Source organism: Mycteria americana, chromosome 1 (assembly GCF_035582795.1).
Source record: "Mycteria americana isolate JAX WOST 10 ecotype Jacksonville Zoo and Gardens chromosome 1, USCA_MyAme_1.0, whole genome shotgun sequence".
Taxonomy (NCBI): domain Eukaryota; kingdom Metazoa; phylum Chordata; class Aves; order Ciconiiformes; family Ciconiidae; genus Mycteria; species Mycteria americana.
The window spans coordinates 202,211,022-202,238,033 of record NC_134365.1 but is presented as its reverse complement, the minus strand read 5'-3'; the positions used below and the strand labels follow the sequence as shown (position 1 = coordinate 202,238,033).

Below are 27,012 nucleotides of genomic sequence, written 5' to 3'. Positions count from 1 at the left end.
TAAGATCTCTGAAACCACCTTGTTACTATGGGAAAGACATAGGATGGTGCGCTTCCTGGATTGCTTCCACTACTTCTAAGCAGTCCCTGCAGAACAAAGCAGGAGTCCCACCACCGCTGCTCAGCAGAGAATGAAAAGGAGCAGCTTTGGTTGCTGGTTTGACTATGTTCTGGAGGATAGTGAGAAAAGAGCTTGACTGGTGTCACAAAATACCTACGAAAAGGTTACTTCTTTACTTTCATGCTCCCAGCAGCCCAAGAAAGGTTGAAAAGTGAACTGATATTCTGTTTCATGGTCTCACTCCTTATGTCGAGTAAAAAACAGCCTGAGGATTGTCCTTGTATGTATCGCCTACCTATGATTTCCAAAGAACCATGCACCAGGTGGAGACAGATGGAGCACAGCATGCTTAACCATTTCCCCTCCCCATAATCAGTGTGCCTCCTGTGTTCGGGGCAGTAGGAAGGGAGGCACAAGAGCTGGCTTACATCAGCTCCACATTGCCTGAAGAGATGTAGATGGTTTCCATTTTCTGTGTGCCATCTGAATGCAAAAGAAAGGAGAACAAGGCAAATTAACTGCCCTGATACATTGACTGTGGCTGTCCAACATGCTTTAAATGTTTCGACTGTGGCCTAAAAGGGTCGGACATCACTGATGTACATGTAGATACAGATGGCTGCACACTTACAAAAGGATTTTTTAACATAGCCAAAGTGAAAAGGAGGAAGCATGAGGAAAATATATGTAAGTAATGAGGTGAGAACACTAGTCTCAGCTTTCTGAATTCCCATGTAAATACAGTGAAATTTCACAAAGAAAGCATTCCTGCCTCTTTTTTTTTTTTTTTTTTAGTTTCAAGGACTCTACAGCACAGCAATATCTGTGTATTTAACTAATGTGACAAGTTTTAGTGTGTCCTAATCAAACCTAATCACCCCTACTTTCTAGTAGGTACTACACTGATCAATGGAAAAGCTTTCTAGGCAAGAACTTGGAAAATGATAAAAGCATTTGCCATCATTATTTTCTGCTTTTGACAATGATCTATGTCTGTACAGCTCATCAGTCATCTCCTGTAAAAACAGCGTGGCACTTTGATCAAACAGCCAACAATAGCTTCCCGCGTAAGGTAAAATGTTATGAGAGGCCATCAGATAGAAATCACATTTTCTCTGAACAATAGGAACCCAGAAATGATGTGCTTGATTTACTTGCAAATAAAATCATGTGAAAGGTGATATCTTCACACAGGTTAAAAAGACAGTGATCCTTTTATTCACCTTTCTGCGTGTTAAACAAACTTCACTGTCATGTTGCAACTGAGATGGAGTGTCTATGCAGTGATAAAGAGGCACATTCCAGCTCTACGAAACATAACTGCCACCGTTGAAAAATTACCTGCATTAAACCTTACACTTATCCCACAAATTTTAAGAGCAAGACGTGGGAGTCTGATTTTGATTACAGGCCTCTATCTGTGTGGTAGGCAAAGGTCTTTAACCTACACATTCTGAATGTACTAGGTACATAGTTTCATCAATGTCATGCCTCATTGGGTCAATGTAGGATTTTATCTAAAACCTGAGGCTTTTCAGTTTACACTGTATATGCAAACACAACCTTTTACTGGTGCTCTCTGCCTTTTCTTTCATTGAGAGGATCTGTGGTATTTATAGAAAAGGGAGCTGGAGGCATCTTTTAACTTCCATTTATCTCAAAGAAATACTGTGCATGTGGATTCGGGGCCCGAGTTCACATAGCAAGATGCGTCTGGAGTTCATACTAACAGGAGAAATTGATCTCCCAAGTAACAGAGAGTTTTAACCAGTTAAGTTGTGATGCTGTGTAGGTGGTGGTCATCATTACTGATTGAAATGAACATTGGAAGAAATAATCTCATCCAATTAAAACACTAACGGCTGATACTCGGTTGGGTTTTCAAGTTGAAAGCAACCACAGCAGAACTACTTACTCTGATGTAGACAAGGATTACAGCATCTTTCGGACATGTATATGACGTATAAACTGAATGATTCCCTACACCAGTCTTAGAACTTTCTATTAACTTCTGATTTTGCAAAGCTTACAGTGAAATAGATGAGTATACAATGCTACATTTCAGGGAGTAATGGCAACTTGGTATTCCACTGCAGTTTCAGTCTGATGTGGTATTTGCCATGAGTCAATTCTCAGTTCTGACATAAGTGCCATGAAGCATCTGTGTAGTCCCATTGCAAAAGTAGTTCAAAGGGTAAAGGAAAAGGCACAGGTAAAGTTTTAACAGAAGCTGGAATTTGAAACAAGCACAGAAGTTGCCTGTAGCCTGCCATGACAGTTGTAATGGGGAAGGAGGTGTCTCAGCTCAGAAAAGCTTTTTTAATTGATTAGCAGTCACTTTTTTGGTGATTTGATCAGGAAAAAGAATAATACTCATGAATCATATTGTCTAAAGGTATGCTATCGCACAGCTGCCAAGAACGGTAGCCTCAACCCTCACGGCCTCCAGGCCCATTGCTGCTTTGGAGTTATCATGGTGCTCAACTCCTCCTGCAGATAGCAGACTCAAGGAGCTAAACTAGAAATTTAAACACGCAAAATCATGAATACTCTCCTGCTTGATTACCTGCTTAACTTTCTGAATCAGCTCAGTGTGAGGTCAGATTAATGCCAGTGTTGGTGCAAAGTAGAGGGAGTAGGAACAGCACTGGTTGCTGTTAGGCTTGCCTAGCTGAAAAAAATACCTGAAAAACTCAGAATAGCGAAGTTTTTCCTTTCCTTCTTTTCCAAAGAAATGTACCAGCAACATGGTATTAACACCAGAGCTTTCCAGTTGTGCTCCCTATAAAACAAAAACCGGTATGATTAATTATTATGCATTGTACGATAATTAATATCTATTCACTACAAATCTGGAAATATTTATTTTAACTAGAATTTCACAAGAGATACTTGCAATTTAATTACTATTCCCAAAGCTATCACACAGGATCTCAGAGCTGAATAATTCTTTCACATCAACTGGTAACAGTGTATTATATGTTCTGCTTCTAAATATTCTGTATGAAAGATGAGTACAATTTACAACCACCTTCAGTGTATTTTATTATTAGAACTGAGAAGGTTGCTAGTTAAATCTTTAAAAACCTTTATACTTAGGTGAATAGAGGCTTTAAATAAAGTTAACGTCTTCGTAAAAAAGTTTTTAGTCAGATTTTTCTAATTGGATACAACCATTTAAAAACATTCATGATAGTCTAAGAAACAAAGCTAGAAAAATACAAACATTGAAAGTGCTCTCTTACAATATGGTCTTACAAGGCTTCTTGCAAATTTTCAATGTTAGTGACTTTTCCATATATTTTAAAAATCTGATTAAGAGATTTCTGCAGGAAAAGGATGCACATTATTTCAACTCAACAGCATCTTTAACAAGCCTAAAACCACACAGAATGCTGGATTTCTGTTCTATTCTTCTTTCAGCACTAGCATACTGGCATTTCTTTGAACGCAACAAAACACTAAGCAACATGAAGAGAGAGGGTTTTTTTGTAAGTCTGGAGGGATTTCAACAAACTATTCTTATGACATCTAAATAGCCTCTGTGTCTTTTATCTGGTTGAAGAGGTAAGATGAAAGACAAGAGTCTATTCATAAGATTTAATACTAATGGTTATTTAGCTTTCAGCATCATCAATAACAAGTCCCATTAGTCCACTGTGTGTTTCATGCTTACTGCATATGTGACACAGTTATTTTATAGTTAAAGAGGTAACATTCCTCATTTCTACTGCAAGCTATAATTCACTAAATGCCAGTGATAGGAGTTATGTATGAGTGAACCTAGAAAAAAAACTTTTCAAGCCATATGCAAACGGTACTTATTGAACTTTATTATTTAACTGCAGGCAAAGAATATTTAAATACCCACAAGATCCATCCTTCTAAAGTTTAAACACTTCATATTACTGTGAAGACTGATGCATAAACATTGGTATATGCTTTTTAGAAAGTCAAAAGTCAAACATTCATGTATGCTTATTTGAAATTCAAACCCAAACTACTTATGTCAGAATGCAAAGTTTCTAAGAAGAAACAGAGAAGAATCCACATATTTCTCACTGCAGTGAGATTCTAATCTGCTTTTTGTGGTTTTTGCTTACATGTTTAAAAGAGACTTGAAGAATGCAAGAAACAAATTTGCTGATGTAATTTTAAAAACTGAACTCATGATTACGCAATTGAAGGCTTCCAATTTAATTACTCCATACTAAAATCAGTGTTGTATTGAAAACAAACTGAAAAACGAGGTTTAAAATAACCTTTTTAAAACTAAGTCTGCAACAGAAAAAGTTTTTTTTCTTCTATTCATGTTTCTCTAGTTATATGCTAGAAGAAGACATACAAACAATACCTATCTCACCTTATCTAAGATGACAAAGCCTATCCCTGGATTTATAACAAATATGCACCTACTTGTTGGCTACCTTCTTTATCAGTTGAAATTCCAAAGTGGAATTGGCAGATGTCCAAACACTATGTTAGTGAGAGTTAAATGTATTTTAAAACTACAAAACAGTACATTTCTTTAAAACAGAATATGCAATAGCAGACCACAGAGACTACAGCTTAAGGGTAAAATTTCAAAAAATTGCTTTTCCTAGAGTTAATGCTATTAAATTAAAGTACATGTTAGTACATAATTCCTTTTTGTCCACAGAATCATTAGGAGCTTTTGCTGCTGAACTGTATAAATTAGTAACGACATGACAAATCTTTGTTAGAAGATAATGCGAGCTCTATTAATATTTCCAACACCTCACCCTCCTGAGCTTAGGTAAAAGAATAATTCACATTTGGAATGTCTCTCTTGGCAATGAGAATGAAATAGTAACATAATCCTGGAGCTGTAAAAAGGACCAGGCTTTGAGTCACAGAGCTTCTATCTAAATTGAGTGAAAGTTTGTATTCTCGTGTATCTGGTGGCTTCAGCCTGGGGAGGGTGCAGCACAGCACCCTTTTGGGCTGCGTGCTTTACAGAAAGCTGAGGCACAGAGTGGAGAAGGGATGGTGATGTTCTGAGTCTCATCTTGATACAAGCATGGGATGGGACAGGGACACGTATCTCAACTGGGGAGCTCAGACACGTTCCTGGGACCGTTGGTTCACACAAAGAATCCCAAAGACCAAGCTCTGATGCCACACAAGTCTATATGAACTAATGAACATGTGTGTACATATTACAGACATAAGCTTATGTTCCTAGAGTAACGTTAACACCTCGTACACTTTTCAAAAGCACCACAAACTGCTGAATTATGCAATTATTCCTTTTTAAGCAAGATCAGATAACACAACATTTATTTCCTTATTACATTACACAGACTGTTAACGTAGAAGCCTGATGCTGCAAACACTGAGTCACAGGCACAGACCTACTTAATCCTGTAGCTCTCCACTGAGCTTTTGACACTTAGGACCTGATACTGCAGCAAGTAGCAACAAGTGCCACTGAGAAGAAACTTATCACACAGTGAGACAGGATTTTCGGAATAATGTACCTAACTGATTTTCAAAACTCATCTGAAATGTTAATAGACTTACTGTCTCTAGATTCTTGCCACCTTTCATTGCAGAATTTGCCTGAGGCATGACTGGAAAGCATTCACCATGATTAAAATCTGTAATATGTTCCTTGTTCTCTTACTTGCTTCCTGGGAGATGGTATTTGCTGTGCAATGTCTTGTTTCAATAGAAATTGTAAAAATAATACATATTTTGGATGGAAATTTTTTTTGGTTAAGATAGGAGAGTGAATAGATGAAGAACAGGGGCAGAGAAGAGAGGAGGGTCAAGGAGAGCAATGTCTTAGCTTCTGTTTGCTAGTGATGTCCCAAATCTTTCCAAAGGTAAGACTAAATTCTTTGCAAATTCTTCTGAGTCCACTTCTCTGAAATGCTCTTTGTTTTTCAGCTGCTAGGTCAGTCAATTCATCATGCCAGGCTCCTATCCCTGGAGGCAACGTAGCCTTCAATCTAAGCAGCCTAGCCTCAAACACGGCTCAAGAGCATCAACCTTTCTGTCATTTTGAGAGTCTCCAAGATGTTGGGATATATCCTACAGCTCAGTTCTGGGAAGAAGGTTTAAAAGATGTATCCATTATGAAATTAATCCTGCCAGGTACAGCTAGTCAAAAGAACTGTGAACAGGCGAGCTAGTGAGGACCAGGAGATCCAGATCTCCAAAAGCAGTCCTTTTTGGCAAAGCCCAGACAGCCTCAAGTGAATGCCAGAATGAACAATGTATCGTTTTATGATGAATCAGCTTTAATCATGTAAATCCATACTAAAGTTTTTAATGTTTTGCAAGGCACTTTCTTACGAGGTAGGATTCAAGAATACATCTGGTCTGATATAGACAGGGTAAACTGTGCACATTTTTTTTCTAGAGAGTGTAACAGACAATATCTGAGAAGAAATCTGATGGAGCATTTTCTAAGTAATAAACAGCTTATATCCAGTATTCAACAACATCCAGCATTCCCATTATCTGGGTATTAGTTGCTTTTTAATGACAACTAATGCCATGGAATTGCTATGCTGTACTGTTAGTGCCTTTAGCAAGGAAGAAGATGAAACTTCATGGACATCCTCAGCTTTCAGTGCGTCACCCATGGCTCTGCATCAGTTCACGAGGAGGTACAGAATAAAAATGGTTTCCAGCCAAGTGGGCTAAAGCTAATCTGGGAGCAGACACTGTAGGACATACTTTATGAAAAAAATAGGAACAGGTTGAAACCAGTCTCGTAGCCAGCAGGTCGAGAGGGACCAAATCCTGCTGCATCAAGCAGTCAGGGAATGGCACTGTTGCACTGCGAAGCCTGAGGCTGCCTGACCGGTGCACTGCTGGCAGCTGGGAAAAGCAGCTTCTATACACAGCTGGGGACAGTCCCTCACAACAATTCAGGCCCTGCCTCCCTGTCACACCATACTTTAAAAATACTAATTTCTGTAAAAAGTAGAGAATCTGTAACGAGGACCCCCCTCAGGAGGTATTATGTTCAGTGAAGCACACTATTTTGATTAACGTGGACTTGGCCTCAAAGGCAGAGCACACCCATTCTCAGCATGTGTAAACCTCCTTGCTCTCAGCACTAAAACTGACTCCTGATGGACTCTGTCCAATTCCTCCACCCTGCTGCCCGAACGCATCCCCGGGTAGTCGACATGCCATCCCAAGTTTCAGTTATCACAAAATGCCAAGTGAGCATGCTTATGTGCACCATTTCCAGTTTATTCCAATTAACTTTACAAGCAAATGCACTAGGTAGCCTTCACAGATTATGACCAGATTCTTACTGTTTTGAATCAAGGACTAGAGCTGTAAGTGCAAAGCCAAATCCTGTGTTTTCCCTGGCCTGCCAGGAGCCCACACTGCTATCTGGCTTCTCTAGCTATATAATTTAAAGCCCTTCAGACTAGGTTAAGTAGCAGAGACTAAAGGGGTAGCCTTGCCTCACACATCTGTGCAATGGAAAGCAATGCTACTGTGACCACAACAGGCTTCCAGATGAATTCCTTCAGGGAGCGACTTTTGCTATCCAAGCCAAATTCAATGTACTAGCAAAATAAGTACCCAGAAAGATGTCAGAAAGCATGTTTGTTTGTCTCTTTTGAGGTTATACTGTCATCAGTCATGTGAAAAAATAAAATAATTTCCTTGTCTGTGACGTAAACAATGACCCAGCAGTTTTTTAATAGCTTAATATTTTGATGCCACATGGCTTGGTTCTTTAGGGGGGGTTTACCTGCCTGGAGAGCTTCCTTTAAAGCATGCAGGAACATTGCAATACTCCTTGGTTTAAAGAATCTAAAAGCTTTTCAACGGAATTCAATGTTAATCTGCTGATACAAAACATACACATTTATGCTGGAGAAGACAGGTCAAGAAAAAAATGTGCATTCCATATGAACTGAGAGGTGACAAGATTAATGACACACTCTTTTGGGGAGGGATATTAATTTTAGTCTTGGACCAGATTCTGGCAAAATTCAACATGCTGCACAGATATGCTGCACCTCTGTTACAGAGTATTAGTGCACCAGGAGAGCATGGTTGTCAACCACAATCTTCCTCCCTTCAGTTTAGGCAGTCTTTAGTTATTCTGGGCCCAGGGCTTTACAGACTTTGAAGCTATGGGTAGAAAACTTCAAATTAATTAGAAATTCTAGGGAGCAGGTGGGCAGGTTACGATGGCCCGCACAGTCTCTGTGGCTGAGGAGATACATCACAATGCTGCAATGTCTGAAGGTCCAAGTGTAAAATCTTGTGCTGACCAGCTAAGTGGTGATGAATGTGTGAATGAATAATAAAGAATGAAAAGTAGACAGGTTAAAACAACTGATACACCATCAATAGGAAAATATCCATTTGTAGGTCTAAAAATATACTGCTTATAGTGAGATTGAATTTTAGTTTGAAAGTTTTCTGTTTAAAAGAGATTAATAGCTGTGTCCCCAAGTACTAGTTAAATTAAAAAAAAAAACAACCAACAAACAAAACATATAAAGGAGATACTTTGTATGAAAATATGTTCATTATGGAATACAGAAGCATATGTTTAATTATTTGGAAATGAGACAATGCACATATTATTTCCCAACATGAATTCCATTTTAAGAACAAATATAGAACATTCTGTATTATCATTCCTTTCCTAACAATAGCTAAAATTAACTTCTAAGTTTAGCCATTATGCAAAGCATATTAAATTAGAGGTATTGAAACTACTTGATAACTCATTAATCTAAATTGAAGGGCCCAAGAGCAAAGTCCCTGATCTAGATGACTGGGTTGTACAGTAGATATCTGCAACCATTAGCATCATTATTGCTACCAGAACAGTAATGCACGTATCACTATTCGAGTATCCTTTTAAGGAACTCAGGGCATTAATACAAAAGGAACTAGTGCTGTTCACTGGGCAACACCTTTTTCAAAATACACCAAGCTCTTCTAGCTCATGCACTTTCCTGTAACACTCTACACCACTTCCAGGCAAGGAGTCTGCCTCTCCTTTTCCACAAAGCATGGTCAAATGCTCAGCTGCATGTCTCACGTGAAGCAGAACAGTTGTGCTAGGAAGCCAGGTGCAGCATTTCCTTTGGCCTATGGGAAGATGGGTGAGACAGTCACTGCCTCTATTGACTTCTGCACCATTTTCTCCAGTCTAGTTAGAAGGAACCAGGCTGCCAGTCTTGTAAGTCTGTCTGCATCTCTCCTTCGCTGTGTGCATGCATGCCTGTGCTATGAGTAATCAGATTGCCTGCTCTGCCAAAGTCAGCAAGGAACTTCCCAGAAGACTGGGCTGGTTAAGGCTGGGCAGATTTTTTGGCTTTTCTTCCAGTGTCAATTATAATATTGGAAAAAGAAAATCCCTCAATTGAAATATATTTATCTTGATAACGAAGTCCACTGCAATCCCATTTGAGGGCCATTACTAAGTGGCGAAATTTTGAATTTTAGATGTGTAAGTCAACATCTCAGTAAAAGAGGCAGAAATACCAGCACCCTGGGAGCACAGCAAAAGAACTATTTTTCCTTTTCCTAATACAGTATCTCAATGAGTATTAAGTGGTATCTCCATACAGTAAATGAATGACTGGGACCTCTGTCTACACACTGGACAGGGAACATACCTGGGTATACCTGGTGGTTAAATAAAGTTGCAGACTACCACTTATACCTTATTTCATAAGTCAGTGACATTTTCCATCTGGTGTCAGAGACGGGGATTACTTTGAAAAACCAGCAAACTCATATGCAAATTGTGAAAGTGTTGTGGAAATAAAGAACTATCCTAAACACCAAACTTCTGTTGCAGTATCTCAGCTTTCAACGAACATAGTCAATTTAAAAACTTTATTTTTATGCTTTATCTGCTTTGCCTGAAAGTAATACTATGCCATAGTTATTAAAAATAAGGGGTAAAAACATATGCACTGACTACATTGTATAGTCAGATTCACTGCTTATAAAGATAATCAACTACTTTTGTGAGAGACAGAGACAGGAAAGAAAACAAAAATTAGAACAAAAGTGATAATTTGGACTTTGCCAAGTAGAAATATAGAGACCAGAAGAATTTCAGGATAGCTGTACTCCCCAAAGGTATTTAATTCTTCTTTTGAACAGACTATAATTCAATTTATCATCTGCTAAGAAACTGTATTAAATATGATTTTCTGGTCACAATAACTTCAGATTTTTCTCAGTGGAGAACTCTGAAGACAAAATTTGAAGCAAGACAAAAAACAAAATAGAGACATTCAGGCTCAGGTATTTAATGAGCTCCCAATAAGCTTATGTGTTTATAACTAAATCTGTCCAACTGTATCAAAGTTTCTCTGGAAATTTTATACTATAGCTGTGCATTCATGCAGAATAAAGATCCTTTTTCTTTCACTGTCATGGCAGTTAAGTCTCAACTGAAATTGGTTTTGAGGAGCAGACAACCCTATTAATCCTAGCTATTTTAATCTGGTGACTGATGAAAAGATTCAAGAAAGGAGATGGTTGTTAGTCAAACAATTTTTAACTGGACTCTGGATGCATATTGAGGGAGCAAAACCTTTATGCATGAGAAGACAGTTTTTCTTTATGCCTATTAGATATTAAAGGTGTTAGCAATACTGTCACTTCCATTTTTTCCCCAGGCAGGTGAAAAAGTAAAGAACATGAGCTGGACCAACTCTTTGTAGAAACTGCTGATGCATGATAGGTTTATAAAGCAGAGCCCTGTATAAATTTCTTACTGAATGCTTCCAACATGAGCAGTCGCTGCCCCATGCCTAATTACCCATTTTCAGTTTATAATTGAAAGCAAGTTTGTGGTGAGAAAAATATCCTTCAGCTACACTATCCAATTTAAGCACGCAACAAAAGTAGTGCTGCTGGTGCAAGAAGCACCTTATAGTAATAGCTGGAGATAATCCATCTGTACTCTCCCCCTCCTTCAGCCCGGTTCATCAACTTCTTCTGAGGAGTTTTCAGTATGCTCAGGACTTCCCCCTCTCTGTTTTCAGTCTCATTCAATCTCATCCAGGCTACAGAACATCTTGTCTCTGTACTAACTAGAGACCGAAGAAGAGATGGCAGCTAGCAAAGCCTCCACTTGGGGAATAATGTAGGGTACACTGGCAGGATTCAGAGGAAAACAGTCAGAAGAGAGCAGGAAACCTGCTCGTTTCATTGATGAACTGTATTTGCCATTTGCTAATGGTCTGCAATCCAGTGAAACTTCTAACACAGTTGGAAGATCATACTTCCATATGTGTTAGAAGTTATGATTGTTAGAAACAATCATACAAGATTGTTTCGTCTTGTCTGCATCTAAGCCATTTATGGAAGTGGACCTAACTAAAGTAATCCTTGCCTTTGTCACCTCAATGACAGCAATTACATTTCAAACGAACTCAGAATAAGCTGATATTACTGCAACAGCAGCACTTAGGTAAGTTTAAGGTATCCATTTCTATTTGGAAAGCCATCTTTTCTCATACGGCGATACAGAGTATTTTCTGAGTTTTTCACAAATAGAAGAGAGTTACTTTGAAACAGAGGCTTACAGAACCTAAATAACGGAGTGACCACACAGTAATAAAATACATTAATAGCATACATTTCATCAGGAGATTCAGAAACGGCAAACATTTTTTTTTCCCAGTTAGAAAGTAGTTGACACATATCATGCACTTCCATTTAATTGAAGCACTAATACTGATGCTTATATACTTATCTAAAAACTCTGAAAAAATAACAAAGTTCACAGGAAATATGACAATGCTTTTGTAAAGAAAAATGTATGTCTATTTCATACCCAAAATGATGTCTCGTCTCCAGCTGTTTTCAAATCATCTTCCTTCCCAATGATTCTCTGTAGCTGTATTCGTTAAAACATGAAAAAAACACAGGAAAATTACTGGGTCTTACAACAGACTCCGTTTTCAGAAACTTGCATTAATTTCAACTTTCTTAATTATAAAGTCATTACATTTCTGCAAGGTTCTCTAGTCATGACAAAATATTTGCATTCTTAAGGATATTTTGCTATTCAGACACACTTTTTCCCAGAAATGTCTTACCTACTGTGGTTAATATAGCCAAGCAGAGCATATGAATCTACCTCTTGCAACCCAGCGCTTACTCTATTTTTAGAGGAGATTTTCTTGCACTAGAAGCTTAGCATTCACTCAATAAGATTTTGAAACTCAGGGATATAACATCCAGGGTCATTTGGGAAATAAAAATTATCTTGTGATTTTCATGCTGTCCTCCTAGACAGCTTTACATAGTTCTGCTACAGACATGATCTTCTAGAAATGAAAAGCATACCTGTTCAAATGAGGTACTATACAACTAACAACACAGAATAATTTAATTAAATAAGCAAACATATTTTCAGAACCGGCATTAAGCAGAACGTGCTTCGAGTTTCTCCTCCACCCCACAAATAAATGAATCTTGAATGTGTTAGCTAAGAAGATTTTTAGAAGTACTGAAATGACTCACATTTCAAAACGTAACTTCCACTGTCCCAAGTAGAGTTTTACAGTAATACAGAAAGTGCATCAGTTGGCAGTACCTCAAGTATATCTCAGCTGCAAGGTTTCTTTGACTGTATTTCAGCTTGGGAGGTCAACACTGCCACAAGAATGAGTGACTGAACATAGCACAAGGTATACCTACCTTTCACAGACATTTGCATGAATCCTCAAAAGGACAGCAAGAATGAAAGAACAAGGGACTTATTACATTTCAGGTATAGATATGGACTTACACCAAGCGCTCTGGATTTGGAGACTTTAGGAAAGATGCTTTTAAAGCTCAGGGTTTTCGAAGGTGCTGGCTTGCTTCTCAAACATTTCTGAGTGATTCCTCAACCTGCCCATTAAAACTGGGGAAAAAAAATCCATGACCAAATTTGCATAGCCATTATTTTGTGGGGTTTTAAAATCTCTTATTAGGGCTTTACTTTCTTCTTTTTTTTGTTATGTTGTTCAGAGAAGCAATATGGGCTTGTAAGTATTGAGTAGGAAAAAACTCCTAACTGTTTGTGTTGCCAAAGGTCTTCCCTTGGCCTTAAATTTTTGACTAATTCACCTGTTCTGGTTTTTTTATAGCCTCAGTTTTTGAGTTCCTCAGGATAGTTACTTTCTATTATTATTTTTAAATGGCATGCCTTGATAGTATTTATCAAAATAAATACTGTAACAAGACAATTAAACAGTACCAGTTCTTCCACGTTTCTCCAAATTCATTTTATTTTTGATCACTTACAAAACAATTGACTAATACAGTAAAAGCATTATGACTTTCTTCATGGCAAAATAGCAATATAGAGCTCTGGATAAAAACACAACTGCTCGTCCATATTCTCACTGAAAAATTACATTTTTTCTTACCTGAAAAATCCATCTTTTGCTCACACACAAGAAATACAACTGCAAATACTTTCCAATACGATTTTTTTTTCTTTTGGATTTTATTTTTAAATGACTTAAAAAAAGCTGCAGAGACTACTAAAGAACACAGACACACAGTATACATTTTTTTTCACAAGTGTTCTGGAAGATTTAGTTTATTGTTTTCTTACACTGTATATAAATCCTTATAGTGCTTGAAACTATTTCCAGTAGTTTGCAGATTTTTTCCAGCATAGTGCAGCAATGACTCACAGAGGGAGAAGAATTCTGCCCTCGAGAAATGGACTCCAATACTCAACTGCTCTATGTAACATTTATCTGTATTTAATATTTATACCTGTTCATCACTGGAAGATACTAATGGCTAATTCAAAGATAATGAGACCTATTATGCACAACTGATGCCTCTTTACTAAAGACATACTAAGAAGTAATCTCTTCTGAAGAAGACAAGAGCTGGCAGAAAAGCTATGTCAGCCTTAAAAAAAAAAAAAAACAAAAAAGGTGATTTTGCATCTTTGAGTTGCTTAAGAGAAGTTAATGCTTGTGGATGTTCTAGGACTGCAGAGGTGTTCTGTACCAAACCACCACAACTGCTGACAGTGTCGGGTGCTGGTTCATTCAGCCCTAGTATCTGTTCATGGTTGTGGTATCTGCCATCCAGAACAACTGTATAAAGACAGTCTGTCTAGAAAGTCACACAGCTCTTGCATGTGCCATTAGAGTTACCCTACCTCCATTCCCAATAGTTTTGAACTGCCATTAATTTTACTTAGAAATCTTTCATCAGGACAGAGTTAGGGAAATTCCTCACTTGCTGGGGATTTGGGGATCTTTGGTAGCCTTATTCTTGATGGGAGGTCTCAGATTAATGTGCATGGGTTATTATGTGCACGTCCGGAAATCCCCCTCACCAAGCCTCATGTGAATGTCTTGGAAGTGCAGAGTTCACAGAAGTATCTTACTGTCCTCACAAAGATGCAGATAATACAGCTCTGAGAAATGATTCTTTGCACTCTGGCAGGGGCTGATTAAAGGATGGCAACTAACATCTGTGAACATGCCATTTCTACCATGTCTTCTTCACCCTGGAGTTGCAGGGCAAAGCAACAAATCCTTGCGGATGCCCACCTCAAAATACAGATTGCTGTGATTCTGGGCCCTAACACTGAAATGTCTCTTGTATTGTGCATGTTTACCACTGAAACATGGATGAAGCAGACATTAAAAATAGACAGGCTTGAATACAAAGAAGTAGGGAGGAGAGAGAACAAGAGTCTATCCCTAGGGAGGGACAGACTTTTAACTCCTACTGGAAAGGAGGAAAATGTGCACAGAAATGGAAAGGCTATGGAGGACAAGATAAACTCTCTCCTTCAAAACATGGAATTGCATTCAAAATCTCCTTTCCTGAACACTCATTTATGTTAGCAAAGAGCACTGAATCCACTGGGAAATCCTGCATCTCACACTCCTTCAGTGTCTGATCCATACAAGTCTGAACAACGTATCTCCATCACGTGCTGCAGGCACCAAGGACTTGGGTTGTAGAGTCTGCTTGTCACCCTTTTCCCTTTCCTGAATGATTTATGCGACACATCTTGTGCCTGCTTATCCAGTAACATGTGAGAGTTGAGAGATACGCAATTCAAAGAATGACGGACATTTTGCAAACAAAAAGGGAAAGTTCTTACCTCAAAGAATTTACAGTCTAGATCAACAGATCATGTAGACGTGCATAGATGTCTTAACAGTAGAGGTGACAAAGCAAGAGACTGAAGTAGCACTGGAATTTCTGTTCCCATCACACCCTGCTTACAGTAACTGCCTCCTAATTACTGCTTCTTCGCTACTCTTTTCCACTGCCCTTTCCTTACATACGTTTCCTGATATTATTGTCAAATGTAGTGTGGAAATAACTAATAGAATAGTTCAGACTTATTTTCCTGAGATGCCAACTGCGATAAGACCAAGTGACAGATCAGCCACACAATTTACTGATTTATTAGATATACAGAAGCTTTCTATGATGCATACAGAACTAGAGTATGCAGAGATTAACACACACACATTTTTCCAGATTCTTACATTCCAAAAGTTTTATTTTTAAACCTAACCTATAAAAATCAAGTTTTGCTTTAAAATAGTCACCACTTACAAATGTTAAGCAAACAGTCATGTGACAAAACTCATCTTTTGACTAGCTTGCACCCTGTGGGACTTCTTTGAATTTAATGATTCTTGTGAGTTGCCACTGCAATTTATATGGGTTTATTTTACCACTCTCTATCTAATTTATCAATTTATCACTCTAATTTATCAATACAGCCCAGAAAGAAAATGCAAACTAACAATCTAACTAGACTAATTTTCATTTAATTTGATTGCCTCTACAGGAATCAAATTATTTTTAACTATTTGTATAATGTTTTCACCTCTACTTTTGACGACTTTCTGTTGTTCACACTGGCCAATTCAACTAGAATTACCCGAAATGGGTAATGGATATTAAATATATGACACACTGTACATCTCCCAAAGAGAGTTGTGCTGTATTTCTGCAAGAATCTCCTTATGTGCTTAACTGACACAGTACCTATTTAAAGGAAGTACTGCTAACACGGCATTCTGGTGCAGAGGCACTACAGGCTGAACGTGTTCACTTGTGTTCATGGATTTACTTTCCCCTGTAACATACTGTTTTGTAGATGAACAATACAGCCATAGCAGACATATTTCGGTAATCAGGGCACTGCTACTCTGATAACAATTCACTAGGATTGTACCAGGTTTAGTAGGTGAAAAATAAAGGCTTTAGTTAGAATTTGATTTCTTTTTAATCAGCAGAATAATTAACATTTTAACAGAGCACATTCTTCAAGCTTAAAAGATTTTGTGTAGCAACAAATGAGTGCAGGGTATCTGCAGGCTCAGTTAGGGGCTTCTGGGAACAGTCTTGGGAAAAGGTCTAATTTCAAGTATCATTTTCAAATAGTACTACTAAGTTGAAAAGTATTTTAAAAATATTTAAAAATATATTTAAGTATGACTCATCAATTGTAATCTTGCTAAGAGACCATTCACTGAAAAAATGGCTATCAGTGCAGAACACATGCTAACAGCTATTGTATCATTAATTCAGAGTTTAAGGCTATGAAAGTACACGTAAATAAATTTTCAGTAATTTCTCTATCAATGGGTGAATCTTTGTAAGTTTTAGATTCTATGGTTCTCTAGAGTTGTTGCGTTAACGATCATCTTTAACTTTATCCTAATGACAGAAAATAATTTGCATTGTAGTAGCCATTTCAGCTTATTATAAAATTGTCTCTCTAGTCACCTCCAATACGAATGAAGGATCTGAGTTAAGCTGAGGGAGTCTATTAAAAACTATGTTTGTTAATTCTACATTTGACTTTTGACAAGAAGTATTTAGTTAACAGTCTCCTGTTAAATACTTAAAAGTTGAATAAGCTATATAATTAAGCCTATTCTGCTTTAGAAAAATAGAAAACATCAGAGCAAGATTTTCTTCTCTGCCTTTCTCCCCCATATTTTATACAAAATAGCATAAGCTATATAGCATAAGCTTTATGCATAAGCATCTGCCTTTCTCCCCCATATTTTATACAAAATATGGGAAAAACTGCTGTTACTTTCCAAAGTGTGAATTGGTAAAAAACCTGTGCAACAGCAAACAAAATTAGTAAAAACCAAGAGAGGATGGTGAATTTAAAAAATTATTCAAAATATTTAGAAAATAAAAGACTTTTCCAGATGATTATTTAAATTAGCTCATGGGATTAAGGGATGTACACCAAATCCTACCTTCCCAGTAACAGATTTTTAGATACAAGTCAAAGGTAACATTTATAAAAGTGGATTCAAATATAAGAAGTACTTCTATAGCAATGCTTCAGTATGTGCTCCTTTCATATGAAGTATTTTAGTAAGTAAGTCATCATAGATTGGACTGAAAAATAGGCTTGAAGATTTTAATGAATCTTCATTTAGCAAATATAACCCATGGAACTATTTCAATGCTTTAGATGAATATGCATATAAATACACATACCTTAAAGAATTCTTTCTTTTCAACTTGTTCATTGCCATCTGTATCCAACATTTTAAAGGCAATCTGAAATCCAGTCTGGGGTTCTGCAACAAATTGCGAAAGAATTTTATTGTAAACACACACACACACATATATATACACTAGTACTTAAATATTTAATGCAAAAGGAATATTGCCTATGGTTCAGTTCTCCATTGTTATGCATGTATGTGATACTTCCAGTAAACCACATGTACCTCCTCCAATATTAGCAAACTTTTTAAACACCTTTTTACTACCATTTCAAGGGATAATTAATGCAATGGCAAAGCAAGAAGTGCCAGCAGTGCCTAAGTACAGCCATGAACGTCCATCTGATCCCAATGATTGTGAAACTGTTTTATGTCTTACTATCCTGGTCTTAGATATTCTCTATAGATGTCTCCATAATCCCATGACACTTCTGAAGTCTAGCTCTGCCTTGTTTATTAGAGCTCCTTTTCAAGTGAGAAGACTGGAAAGTGCCTTGAGAAACCAATAATTATTACCAAACTGTGTGAAAGAGCTAGTGTACTCCTCAGGTACTTCTTGCATGCATTACTATATGCCAGTATTTGCAGTCTTCCCTAGAAAACAGACTGATCTTGTAATCACGGCCAGTGCGCTCTGCTCCTGCTCCTGCTGTGTTAGCCCCAGGCCTTTTTTTTCTTCCCTTCTCTTCCCTCCCTAAACAATGTACTCAAATGTTACTCAGAAGTAATAAACTACTCTTTCTGGCCTTTTTGGACAAAAGCATGTTTTGTATGACTCCCATCAAGCTGATTTTTTCAGGAATTTTATGCAATTTTACCCTGCATTTCCTTCACTGAGTAGATGTTTCTTTTCAACAGAAAAAATGTAATGAGCTCTGAGTCTTGCAGGCGCTATAAAAACACAGTGTGTTTTGAGCTCCTTCCCACAATTTCCTGATCTTACTTTGCTTACAGGAGGTGGCCTTGCTCATTAGCAAGCCCACACAGGAGCAGCATGCCGCTGAAATGTAGTTACAGTTCACTGCAGTAGCAAGCACTTATCCCAGTAATTTCTGGAGCAGGTGAATTAATTCCACAACCCAGTCAAGTTAGGCATTAATATGAAAGCCACGGACTTATTGTTTCTAGAATATATTCATGTTTCCAAGAACAATGTTGGACTCAGGAGGCCAGTGAAGCAGTATCTCTAAATAATTCTCATGTCTTCAGAGTTTTTCTTTTGGAAATATATTCTTCCAGCTCCAACCTGTAAAGTTTTAAGTCTTGCTTTTTTTTTTTAGAGAATCTTTCTGCAAAGGAAACAAGTTAAAGAAACATCCCGTTCCTTTTAAGTGATAACAAGATGGTTGAAGAAAGTACTATTTTTACAGTTTAGAAGTAACTGTATCTTCAGCAGCCAACTAACGTTCTCTGTGGAGCAACCCTGTGATGCAGGGATATTTTATAAATACCATTGCAATCTGCATAGCAGAGCCCTTCCCCAGCAACTGGGTTGTAATAATCAAAACTGGCTTCCTTTCCATGGAAATGCGACACACTAACTTTGTGTTACTAGTACAAAAGCAAGAAGAGCCTATCCTGTAACATATTTAGAGAATAAAAATAACTGATGTATTTAATAGTAATTCATACCATCTGTGTTGCAATTTTCAGAAAAGAGAGCTGTTACTGAAAATATAGGACCTGAAGCTGCTTATACTGTTCAGAGATTACATACTTATCTGATATGATGTAACCCCATAGGTATGTGTTCGTAAAATAAGCATAGTTCAAAGACTACCTCAGATATATTTGTATTTAATTAGAATCAGGCAAAATTCCAAAAAATCTGAACAGAAGAGCTTCATCTTAGCTGTGAGTGAGGTTAGACTTATGTGCTTCCCCTGCAACCATTCCTACGTTGACCAAGCTGTCAACTTGTGTGACTGGCTAATTGAAATGAAGCTTTGAGTCAAAGTGACAATTTCAGTTCCTGGGCTCCTTCACCAGAAGCTCCGTTAACCAATTGAAATTCAATGAAATGAATTGAATTAGAAATGAAATTCAGTACAACACTGGAAGAAAAAAGATAATGATGACACAAGGCACACAGAAAAGAGAAAAGGGGATCACAGGGGGCAAAATAAAGCCTTTGTCTGATGCAAAATTACATTTTCAAGTTCAGTGTTGTTACAGATGGTGCTTTTATATGACAGACAGCATAGTCTGGTCAGCAATGCCCTGGAACCAGGACTCTGGAAACCTGGTGACTGTTTCCTGTTTCTCTATTGCTCTGTTGGTGACTTAGAAAAAGTAATTTAAATATTAATGGCTGCTTTGAGAAATTTCACATTAATTCTCACTAGCGAGAGAGACAGGTTGTGTAACTGGGGGCTGACATGGGATACTTGTTAGGCAAAGACAGAGGCACTAACACTTGTTGACATTTGCTTTCAAACTGACTGGTATGATAACCCTCTGTGTAACCAAAGCAGCGACGTTAGCACTGCATTTTTATCCTGCATCAAAAGGTGCCTTTGTTTTTGCAGTTCAATACATTCCTATATAAATTCTCTAAAAAATAATGTTACTTGATTGTCTGGAGAAGTGGAACAACTTGCTCTGATACTGCTTCAATTTTCTAATTGTTGCAGCCAATAAATCAGCATGAATTTACTTTCAGCTGCCACAGATTTTTAAAGAAATACAATCTTTGGCACCTATTTCTGCAACTTTAATTAAGGTATTCTTCTCAACTTATAATGTGGTTGTTCTTTTTAAAAAAAAACCAAACCTCTTCTTTGAGTTGCAACAAATATTTTAAAATCAGCTTTCTAACTGGGCTAGACACTTATATTATTTCTGATTTTAAAAAGCACTTGAACACGTTATAACTCATGTTCAAGTTGTGTGTGGCGCTGGACAGTCACTACTGGTGAAACAGTACATTTGTATGGTAAACAGATTATATTAATTTATATATACTAAGTAATACTGTGTACTAGTTGAAGTTTCTAGTAGGAACCGATGCAGTTCTGCTGAGAAATGACATAAGCTGTAAAAGGCCTACCTAAACTCTGCAAGAGGTATGTACCCACAGTCATTGTCTGTGAAGACTGGACTCTGGAGACCAACACTACTTGTTCTTACTACACTGTGACAGAGTGGATTTCCGGGCAAGGAAAATTTGTCAATTTGTTTAAGCCCTTGCCATGGACTCACAGCCATGGAAGTGATGAGGCTCGAGCATCTACAGTCCACTGGGATAAGAATGACTCCTTCCTTCTCACCTTTCCCCATCCACTGATACCATGAGATCTAGTCTGCCTGGTTTTGTCCCTTGCTTAAAATGTTAGACCTGTATAAGTCAGTCAAACAAGACTGCATGTGGACTATTACATGGACATGCATGTGGACTACTTCACTAGTCTACGGGTCTCACTGCGTAATGCTCATTGCACACACCTTATCTCAAATCTCTGTATTTTCCAGCATGATCTACACTTATCAGAACAGCACAGGGAGGTGGCAAGCGTGGCACAGAGTAAGTATGGGTGAGGAAACCCAGAAAATCCAAGATCACTTCCATGCACAATCAAAAAATGCTTGCTGTTTGCAGATGCAGCAAGTACCAAACAAGAAGTTTTTTTTAAAAAGTCTCTGATAGTGAAAAAGGAAGGAGGCAAAGGAGGGGGTAGAAATACATGCAAAATACTTGGAGGAAATAAAGTCAAAAGGAACAGAGAGGGGAAAAAAAAGGATTAAAAAGTCAAACAAAAAGACACTGCAGAAGTCTGCTGTTTATGTGTATCATCCATTGTGTATCTGAACACGAGTAATAGGCAACAACCTTTCAGACACCACAACAGCTTTTTATACCACTGCATGAGCTATAATGTTAACGTCTCATTGTCCAAAATGATTAAAACTACTATCCAGAAGACAAATTATTTCTGTTCTCCCACTGTTCTTCTTCCCCTTATTATGTGGTCCTGTAACCAATGTCTCCCCTCTCTCAAAGTCTCTTGAAAGACTTTACTGATCCCATAGTGCAGGGATTATAATGATTTTTGAAGTACTGCTATGGACCAATGATGACAGTATGGAAGTAAGTTGGAATCGATTAAAGCTATTTATATTAATGCTTTATCACTCTGTATACAATAGTTCTTTAAGTTTTACTATAATGTAGACATTTAGAACTTAAAAATTATCAGAAAAAGTTCCTAGAAAGCTGTTAGTAACTGACTATTTACACATATGTATTTTAAATATATAATACTTACTCGTAAGGATTGTCAGCAAAAATAGGTACTCTGCATAAGATATCAACCCTGAAATAGAAGAGTTAAAAAATGACTTGCAAAAAGAAAATATACTTATAGCAAGACTTGAAAGATCGAATCTTATAAATATAAAAAATTTAGTTTAACATTGTATTAAATAGGTTATTAAAGTAAGCCACATTATTATTTAATAAAATTTTTACTTCTGTTTTTAGTACTCTGAAGGTAATATTCCCTATCCAGAGACTCATCAATGTTCATGTCTAATCAAGAAAGTAAGGTTTATTTGGTATTAATAAAAGGCCTACACTAAATCTTTGGATTCTCACTGAAAACATTCAATGCTTATATAAAAGGCAAATAAATTAAATGCGTTTTGTCACATTTAGTACCTGGGAGGAGAACTACTCTAACGTTACCCTGAAGGATCAAAGTCCTCCATCCTTTGGCAGGCGCACGAAGGCGGAGAATAGCTTCCCTCTAATTCTCAAGGGGAACATGGCAACATGCAAAGCTGCCAAGCTGCTAGATTGTGCTGATAGCACTGCTGGGCTGCGTGCCAAGAGGAGGCTTCTATTTTTTTTTAAAATAGGAACATGTCCTTTCTACAAGGTGAAAGTATTTTCCCCCCTTTTGAAGGAAAATTCCAGTGTTTTCCTTTGAAATACCGCCTTAAGTGAAAAGCCTGAACAAACACAAAGATGTGATAGCGTCAAAATAGAGCATATGAGCTAAAGAGAGAGAGCGCATAACGAAGATGGTTAAACAACAGAATCTGAACCATCTGCCCTGCAATAATGTTTGGAGAAAATATGTAAAGGGCTTTCTTATAAATCACTTTTCAAAATAACTGAGCTACTTTTAACTTGTGAGCTAAACATTGTATAATGCTGAAGCTGCTTAAAATAATGAAGTTCAAACGTGCCTATCTGTGCAAAGATAAACTATTTTTTATAATTAATATTTAGTTAATTGATAGATAAGGAATCCACTTAAGCTTCAGTGATAAACAATTAACTTCTGATAAATTACTATGCAGAGCCAACAGCATTTGTATTTGACCTCAGATAGTGACTTAACACTTTCAGGTTTTAAGTACCAGAAATAGTAAATTGCTGAATGTAAGAGTCTGAAAATCCGTGAACAAGTCTTAGCTAAAGACGGGTCTAATGCGGATCCTGTTGCCAACTCACTCTGGTTCCATATCTTAGTCTTCCTCTCCATCAAAATAGGGCTATTCACCCTATTATCCAGCATGCGTCATGTGTAAATCAGCACAGTACTACAGTCATACAATACACTGTGGAAATAAAAAATACTTTCATCTCAAAGATTTAGTTTTGCTTACAAGTTTTAGGGTTACTGCCATTGCAAGAATGTAAATTATTATTTGCATTGCTGTAAAACTTGGAATCGAGTTCTTAGACAAAGTATCCAGGATTTCTACAAATTCGAAACCAAACAAACAGAGAAAGAACTCCTACCCCATTTTTTTTAGTTTATACGCCTAAGTATAAGACAAGATAAAAAATGGATAGAAACAAACAGGGGAGGAAAAGAAATCAAGCAAATAGTGTGACGGGCAGCAATTAAGATTCCTGCTCCCTAATTTTGTGTGTGTCACAGCAAAAGAATGTTTAAAGGAAGAATATAAAGACAGACAACTAGGTAACTTTTCAACTCTATATAGAAAACACCTCCCAGCTGTGGACTGCAATGGTATCAGCACAAAGATCCCTGCCTGAAAATTTAACCAGCAAGTGATGAAGGCCAGCATCAGTGGCCAAGGAGAAATGGGAGTCTGCCTCTCAGCTGTCTGGAGGTGTGCTGCACAGGGATAATCCAGGGAAGACCTGGAAGGTGAAGACAAGCAGCTTATGCTAGATAAAACAGAACAAGGAGAGCCCAGTGCTGGGACACAAAAGAAGAGATGACACACTCAAAGGAGTCATGTAAGAAAAACAGCTTTATCGAAGCATTTGAACGGATATTAACATGGCAGATTATGTTTGTTAAAGAGGAAAAAAAAAGTTGTAATAAATGAGACACAAAATGCTGAGCGCCTGGAGAGTTTTAGCTATATGGGTAAACAGGGAACATTGTACCTTATAAAATTTTGCAGAAAGAATCCGCAAAATTTATAAGGAAATGGTAGGATGTAAAGAAAAGACCAATTTAAAGACAACACCCTTCTTATTGGCTCAAGGGAGAAGCATGATGGCTCTATTCCCTCAGATTGCAGAGGGCTGGAACGAAGAAGAATCTTGCAAGAAATGCTGGGGTGAGACACAGACTCTCTTTTCATCAGCTTATTGTAAGCTGATTGAAAAGTCACTATAGTGAAACAGGCAAAAAGGTAAATATAATAAAAACATGTAAAAAAAAAAAAATCTTGATTGTACTTTAAAATCTGTCTCAGTGCCTTAAAGCAGATCCACAGCCTGTCTGACATTTTCTGGCAGACTGATTATACTAAAATAATTTGAGATAAGATTTTTTAACTTGTGGACTCATTTCCATAAAAATTCTTCTTTTAATTTTATTGTCCTTTTACTGCCTGCAGTGAATGGCCAATTTACCTTATCCATAAAGTAAATTAAATATTTTGGTAATTTTATTTTTATTCTACAGTAATCATTACAAAGTTATGCAAATTAAAAGATGCTATGCAACAAATTTTGAAAACAAACAAACAAACCATAGAAAACTATATTCATGTCCAAGCAAATTTTAAAAGATAAAAGCTTCACATACTGTTGAATGACTCAGCATACTTGCAGCCAAGTATTTGCAGTTAGTGTTGGCAAAATGCTGTCATTTTCTAACACTAAATGAGCCTTCCCTATCCCTCCCTGGAAATCTCTACCCTCAAATTTCATAGCAAATGCTGACAGTACAATATTCTTATTGCTGAATAAATCATAAGTATACCCACAAAATATGACATGAATTTTAAAACTGCCCACTAGAAGGCAGAATACCCTAGCATTACATTTTACAAACTGGACTGATGACAGTTTTCCCTCTACTTGATATTTAAATAACAATTTGAAGGTAGTTAAAATAATCTCAGCTAAACAGTGTAACAGGTGTAGATTCATTATTCTGGTTCTTGTAAAAGCAGTATTTAATACATAAATACTTACATTTTAAACTGTAATAATAATGCATCTCAAAGCAAAAGCATCAAAGTCACTAAAGAGGCATCAGGACTAAAAACTGTAAAAATTCCATGTTTTGTGCAGACATATGGATGACTGCACTGAATGTTCCTGCATCATCTCAAACTCCTACCTGACCTTTGAAGGACAGAGTATACGGACCCACAGTCCTAAGCAAGGGGAATTCAATGCCTTGTCCAGAATGCAAAAGATGCCAGGCTGAGTGTATCACTGAACCACTTTGTGCCAAGCAGTCAGCTGGGAGAGGTGCGGGAAAAGGAGGCTGTGCTGATTTGCTGTTTTCACTTTCTGTTGGTGGACTCCTGGTTTTCCCAGGCAGAGTGCTTTGGGGACTTGCAGTGTCAACCACTAGAAAAAGAAAGGCTCTAAAAAAGCAGTGATAGAGAAAGAATATCCAAGAATTAAAGACTGGGAATCCTTTAAACCCAATCCTGGGAAAGCACATGATGATTAGTAATTTGAAAAGGCAGGGAATGACTACTCAATACAAAATCCAGACTTCCTAGGATAGGAAAAAATTGTTCAACTTGTTCAGAGATGTTTCAGGGCTGCTGGGGTATGCTGGGGCTTGCAGGAGCAGACTGACAAGCAAGGCACCCAGGTGAAGACCCCTCCCTGTCTGCACAAGGATGCAAGAAATGAACCGTATGCAGATGAGGCCATGAGGCCAAAGTGCAGGCGAAACGCTGCAGGCTGAGATTGAGGGCTGCTCTCTTGCACAAGCTGCCAGCCATGCCCAGGGATTTGCTGCACATGGAGAGAGCGTGGCTCATGCCTGCCAAGGAACTGCAGCAGTGCAAAGGCAGCTTTATTTTCCAGAAACTTCCATGGGAGAAGGGATTCAGGCTGAACTCTACGACACAGAAAGTTTGTGAATAGATGCTGTCGGTCTTTCTCATTAGTTTGGGGATTTCAGTCTTTGTTACTGGTGAAATGGTTAATTACTCATCTATTTGGTTTCCTTGATCCTCTTGTTTGTTTTCTCCCTTCAATTAATTTATGCTAACAAGTTGTTTATTTGGTGTTCTTTAATTCCCTGTTGTTATACAAACAGTATCCCAGCTCTCAGAGTTTTCTCTTTATGTAGCCCAATATAAAGTGGAAATGCTGGGTGAAAAGAAACCGAAGCACATCAGTGCTGTGAAGGGCCACCGAGCTCCTGAAGAAGGAGAAATAAGTTCAACTGCTCTTGGAATCAGGGATGCCACTTTACATAACTAGACACAAATTGTATTTTTATTCTTAGTTTCCATGCATTTAAGTTATATAGTGAAACAGCAGCTTATTAACAACAAGTCTTAAAAGCCCATTTTGTGCTGAAGTCATCCCTTTAGCCCCTTTCTCTTCTCCCAGTAGGCTTTCCGATTTCTTTCACGTCTCCTCCTGCACCTCAGAAGGCTTTCCATTCCCAGCCCTGCCTCTTTACTCTGTCTTGCATAACTGAGAGATTTGCCAAGGAGGCAGCTACTGGCTAGATGGGGATGAAGTCAAATCCATGAAACCTTCTTTAAAAATACATTCAATTCATACCATATAATGAGATACAAAGCAAGATGTATTTTTCAGTATCAAAAGTGCTCATTACCTTTATCACCAAGCTCTCTAAAAAAGGTCGGTCCTGGTTTAGCTTTGGCAACACACAGCAGTGCAGCATCTACCTCCTTTAAAGACACAAACAAGAAAATATAAAGCCAGTTTTGAAAGAGAAGTCTATCCAGTTGAGTAACAGAAAGAATGCAAGTTCTTTGGAAGAAGGAAAGGAACATTTTGCTTACCTTTTTTGTCAGTTTCTTGGCTGAGGCTTTACCTATAATAAAAAAAAAAAAGTCATCATCATTCAATAACAAACTGACTTTAAACTTTGATGAGGTTCTGTGGCATTTCTTCAGATTTTTATGGGAAAATGCTAAGTAATATGAAACAGAATATTTTGCAACAGGCAAAATTCCCACAATGATCAAGAAAGGACAACATTTAAAAATAATATGAGCAGTC

At 37.6% G+C, this 27,012-nt stretch overlaps 1 protein-coding gene across 2 annotated transcripts in view; it reads right to left on the bottom strand.

The window, feature by feature from the left end:
• The window catches only part of MICU2 (mitochondrial calcium uptake 2), a 154,657-nt gene that overhangs the window by 18,244 nt on the left and 109,401 nt on the right, over positions 1-27,012 (bottom strand). For both annotated transcript variants that reach the window (XM_075490912.1, XM_075490913.1), the window contains 6 exons: positions 26,793-26,824; positions 26,603-26,678; positions 21,836-21,883; positions 17,560-17,642; positions 11,879-11,941; positions 2,745-2,842 (listed from right to left, as the gene is read on the bottom strand). In XM_075490912.1, coding sequence (XP_075347027.1) covers positions 2,745-2,842; positions 11,879-11,941; positions 17,560-17,642; positions 21,836-21,883; positions 26,603-26,678; positions 26,793-26,824 — 400 coding nt within the window. The remainder of the gene's footprint in view (positions 1-2,744; positions 2,843-11,878; positions 11,942-17,559; positions 17,643-21,835; positions 21,884-26,602; positions 26,679-26,792; positions 26,825-27,012) is intronic.